Source organism: Glycine soja, chromosome 6, assembly GCF_004193775.1.
Source record: "Glycine soja cultivar W05 chromosome 6, ASM419377v2, whole genome shotgun sequence".
Classification (NCBI taxonomy): Eukaryota; Viridiplantae; Streptophyta; class Magnoliopsida; order Fabales; family Fabaceae; genus Glycine; species Glycine soja.
Window position 1 is genome coordinate 46,393,564 of NC_041007.1, and position 4,605 is coordinate 46,398,168.

Below are 4,605 nucleotides of genomic sequence, written 5' to 3' on the forward strand. Positions count from 1 at the left end.
ATGATGATATCCATTCAATCAATTTTTTAATTGAAGTAAATACTTCTAAAACTTGTATTTAATATTTTATTATAATTTTTAAATCAACACAAAAGCTATATCATCCGAAATGAAAAATAAACTGTTTCTGAATATCATCATGATCTCAATCCAAATCCCAATTAAACCATCTTAAATAGGGGCAAAATCCTTCGTACCATAAAATTTAATCCACAACCAAGCAAAACCCTTTGTTTAGACGACACAGCAACAGTTCATATATTCCCAACGCCACCTGACTCACAATCCATAAAGATTAAAGACTCTCTCTTTCCATGTTTCCTTTATGCTATTGGAAAAAATAATTAATATCAATAAAAGAGTCTCTCTCCCTTTGTCTCCATCTCTCTTTCTCAAAAGAAAAAAATATTTTCATGTCACATCCCGCTCCTCCTTTTTCTTCCTCCACTTTCTACCCTTTTACTCAAACATAATAATAATAATAAAGAAAAATTAGAGAAATGCCAGCGATATGCTTTTTAAAACTCTCTCTTGGATTAAGATTTATTAAAAAAAATTAGATTTTATTTATGATTTAATAATTTTATTTTGATTTATATTAAATGAAAAAAGTCTATCAAAATTAATAATTTTCAATAAATTTTAACCCATCATCAATAAATTAATAATAATTAATGAACGGTCACCTCAGGTTAATAGAGAACCAAACCCATGTCCAAGGCCATGCCAACGTTATATATAATGCCCTATAGCCACTGCCTTGTCTTGCTATAGAACCAACCAACCAAAAACCCAACAAATAAAAAACTGAGTTAGCCCTTGTGATCTAGTAATTCCCTTGCTAGCTTTGAAGTTGAGCACAAAAATATCTTCATATTCAGCAAAAATCATCATCATGAGGAGCTTCTCAAAGAACAAGTTCCTCCTCTGTTTTCGTCCTGTGGTTGACATAGATTGCATGATAAAGTCCGAAGTTGCTCCTCATCGTTCCTCTACTTGTCGTTTTCCACGCATACCCTCTTCAGAGAACCACAACGTGATGAAGAACTCAGAAACCAAATCCGTATATTTTCCCCATGTTTCACCAAAACGAAGGATTTCTCGGGTGATCAAAGCTGTGTTCTACGAAACCATATTGGTGAGTCTCTCTTAAATTAATTTACCATTAAAATATATTTTTTATTTTTAATAAATATTCGAATTTTATGTTTTTTTAATGATAAAAAAATTATATTAAGTTCCTAATAAAATAGTATTTTTATTTTTATCCTTTTTAGCATTTTTTTAGTTCCTGACAAATTAATAAATCATATTTGCTTCTTCATAAAAAAAATTTGCTTGTTATTAATCTTTTTCTATGAGATTAACATAGGAACACGGATAAAACAGGGCAATTAAAACAAACAAACCTGTTATGAACATATATGCTTCAATTCTAACAAAATATTGATAGATGGGTCCATTAAGGTATAAATCATATAATGCTAATGCAAATAAGCACACCAATTATTATTTATACCAAATTTTGTATCAAGGTTTTAAAAAATGTCAAGAACTGCAATTACAGCCACAATATCCGCATTGCAATGTAGTTGCAGCCTCATAAGCTGTATTTGAGCACAATTTCCCAGACTAAATTTTTTTGACAAAACCACAACCATAACCTCAATTAAATTAAAACTTTGGCTCTATTATGTGCAGGTGTATGGATTCATGTTAGATCATCTAGAATCACATTAAAACATCACCTTTTATAATTTTAAGTATTTGATTAATTAATTCTAAAACCCATAACTCTGAACTAAAGTAATTTTAAAATCAACTAATACAAATAATTTTTTTTTATCAAGGAACAACATCAAATTTATTAGGAATAAAAAAATAGTGAGAGCCAAAAATAATACTTTTATTTTGTCAAGAATAAAAATAAAAAAAAAGTTATTAAAAAATAAATCTAAAATTTAAATATTTTAGAAATTATCAACATATTTTATCCTTAATTTATAATATTTACTTGGACTTTACAAAAGATTAATTTCTAAAGAGAGTCTACTAAAAAAATTTGCACCATCAACCATTTTCTCGTGACTTTTTGATTATTATAAAAATTAATAAATTTATAAGATACACATATTTTGTGATTGATCGATTTAAGATGTATATTTTTTTTATATTTTCAATGCATATAATATTTACTCTTTTTATATGTTACCTAAGGTTTTTTTTTCGTATTTTAACTTGGATGTCTTTGGCTTGCAGAATAGAAGAGACCACCACAAAAATCGTTACATCCATGATTCTTTTGGTCCAAAGTATTTGTCCTATGGAGGAGAAACCAAAACCCTTCAATCGCCTTTGTCAACTTCATCTTCTTCACACGGTTTAGCTTCACCTTCTTTGAGCTCACACGCATCATCATTTCAATCAAAGAACGTGTCAAGTTACTACTCCACCAAGGAAAAAAGGAAAGAGGGTACTGGTCATGGAGGGCCACTAGAGAAGCAAAAGAAGTTCGAGTGCTTAGGAATATACTTGATTCTCATAAGCTTAGCGTTTACGGTGTTTTGGGGGAAGCTTTTTGGTATTATTTTGACCTCAACATTACTCTACTTTTTCGCTGTTTGGGACTCAAGTTCTCCATGCCAAAAGAGGTTTCCTAGTTGTCCAAGACCCAGACAAAGTCTACAAGGCAAGGATAATAGAAATTATTTCACGGGTCGAAATTATCACATGGCTATGGTCCCGATTAATTTTCATGTAACACGTAATTGACATTTACAATTACTAGAAAAAGTTAATATAACTCATCCATTATGTATTATGTGAAAATTGAAAAAGACTAGGATTATTTAATATTACCTTCGAATTTTTTTTATAAGAAACAAATTTTGTTATATTTTATTATAAAACTTGTTTTTATAAAAAAGAAAAATGGGAGGGAGAAGTTTTTTCAGAAGGTAGAGTTCATTGGGAAGTATGCTCCAAGGCAATAGTAACTACCATAATGGGGCATTAATTTTTTACGTGAGAATTGTCTTTTTCGTGCTTGGTGCTTCTCCATTCTCTGCTGCTCTTTCTGTTGCTTCCTGAATCAAAGCTTTCTTAGGCACAACACAATGGACAGTGACATGATTACTCTTGCAGTTGTTTTGCTTGTGTAACATTTTAGGGAAGGATTGTGAGGTGGGAAAGACAGAAGAAACAGATCCTCATTTATTTCGCTTTGTAAAAAGCTTTTGTTTGGCTTTCTGACATGACATTACGTATCTAACAAATGGAAGGTAGGAGTAGGAATAGGAATAGGAATAGGAATAGTAGTATAGTAGTTAATGAAATTCGATAGGGAGGGGTTGGTTGTTGTATTGAAAGTTTAATTTGTTACAGATTTTTCATTGGAAATAATATATACCAGTGTATTGATGATCTGTGAATAAAAATATATATCTTCCACAATCAATTTTAAAAATATGGTTTGATTAATTTTGACATGATGAATAAGTAGATCGATTTTTTCAGCAAATCAGTTCTAGCTAGTTTTAGGTTATGTTTTAGATGTACTACATAGTAAATGATTTACTGTGTAGCTGAACCTATACTAACGATAGAAAGTGATGTGTACTATATAGTATATACACCCCGTGAATAGTGTATATTCTTGGAGAGAGAGACAAAGAAGAGATAGAGAATTGTGAAAGATGTCATATATACAAAGAAAGAAATAACGAAAAAAATAAAAGAAATGAAAAAGTGAATTAATATAGTATACGTGTATGCAACTATGCATTTAATATTATTCATTAACTACAAGGTTAATACAAAGAAGATGGAGATTCAAGGTTAATACAAGAAAGATTGTGAGCTGTTCAACTGCCATCGATTTCTTGGATCAGAAATAACTGCTTTTACAGTTTTCTAGTTATCTTCTATGGTTGCGATAAGTTCTTTGAAAATCATAATATAGGTGTTTTGTTTGAGACAAATAGTTTTTATTTACATTTTTATGTTTAAATACAAAAATGATATGTTGATTTTAATTCATTATAGTTTTCAAAATTTTATATATGAAACAATGAAAATCTTGTTTAGATTTCACTCCTTTTTCGAAAGTCAGTTTTTTGTTTTCACTTTTTAAACATAATTTAAAACAGAAAATGATTTCTCAAATCTGAAATTTGGGTGGAGCTTGACTATTTTGACATTGTTACAACACATTTTAAGGGAATTAATAATATAGTACATAATTGTTGTTTTTATGTTAAAATTAAATTTAAAATATAAAATATAAAATACGTTAAAAATGTTTTGAACCTTTTTTTATCAATTCAAAACATGAAAGTTACTTTATGAAATTCAATGACATGAAAACTATGTTACCCAATTAATGTTCAAACAAAAAAAGAACTTAAGCAAGGTAAAAATTGCATAAAAAATATGTTCTACTAATAATAAAAATCTAATTTCATATATTTTTATTGTTGGTAAAACTCACTTTTCACATAATTTTCACCATATTTATGGACATTTTATTTCCAACATCAATGGTTTTCATATGGACAGGTTTCACATTTTACATCAATCAAGAAATTAAAACGTTCAAACTAGTAT

At 28.9% G+C, this 4,605-nt stretch overlaps 1 protein-coding gene across 1 annotated transcript; it reads left to right on the top strand.

Moving 5' to 3' along the window:
* The first annotated feature begins 783 nt into the window (after positions 1 to 783).
* On the top strand, positions 784 to 3,437 carry LOC114417274. Its single transcript, XM_028382416.1, has 2 exons — positions 784 to 1,138; positions 2,260 to 3,437. The coding sequence occupies exons 1-2, from the start codon at positions 896 to 898 to the stop codon at positions 2,770 to 2,772; spliced, it is 756 nt and encodes a 251-aa protein (XP_028238217.1). The 5' UTR covers positions 784 to 895; the 3' UTR covers positions 2,773 to 3,437.
* Positions 3,438 to 4,605: the final 1,168 nt, after the last annotated feature.

What these genes read in the sequence shown, in the direction of transcription:
- LOC114417274 (XM_028382416.1), top strand. Translation starts at nt 896, where the DNA reads ATGAGGAGCTTCTCAAAGAACAAGTTCCTCCTCTGTTTTCGTCCTGTG. An exon ending in TGTTCTACGAAACCATATTG is followed by an intron (nt 1,139 to 2,259) that starts GTGAGTCTCTCT and finishes TTTGGCTTGCAG; the next exon opens with AATAGAAGAGACCACCACAA.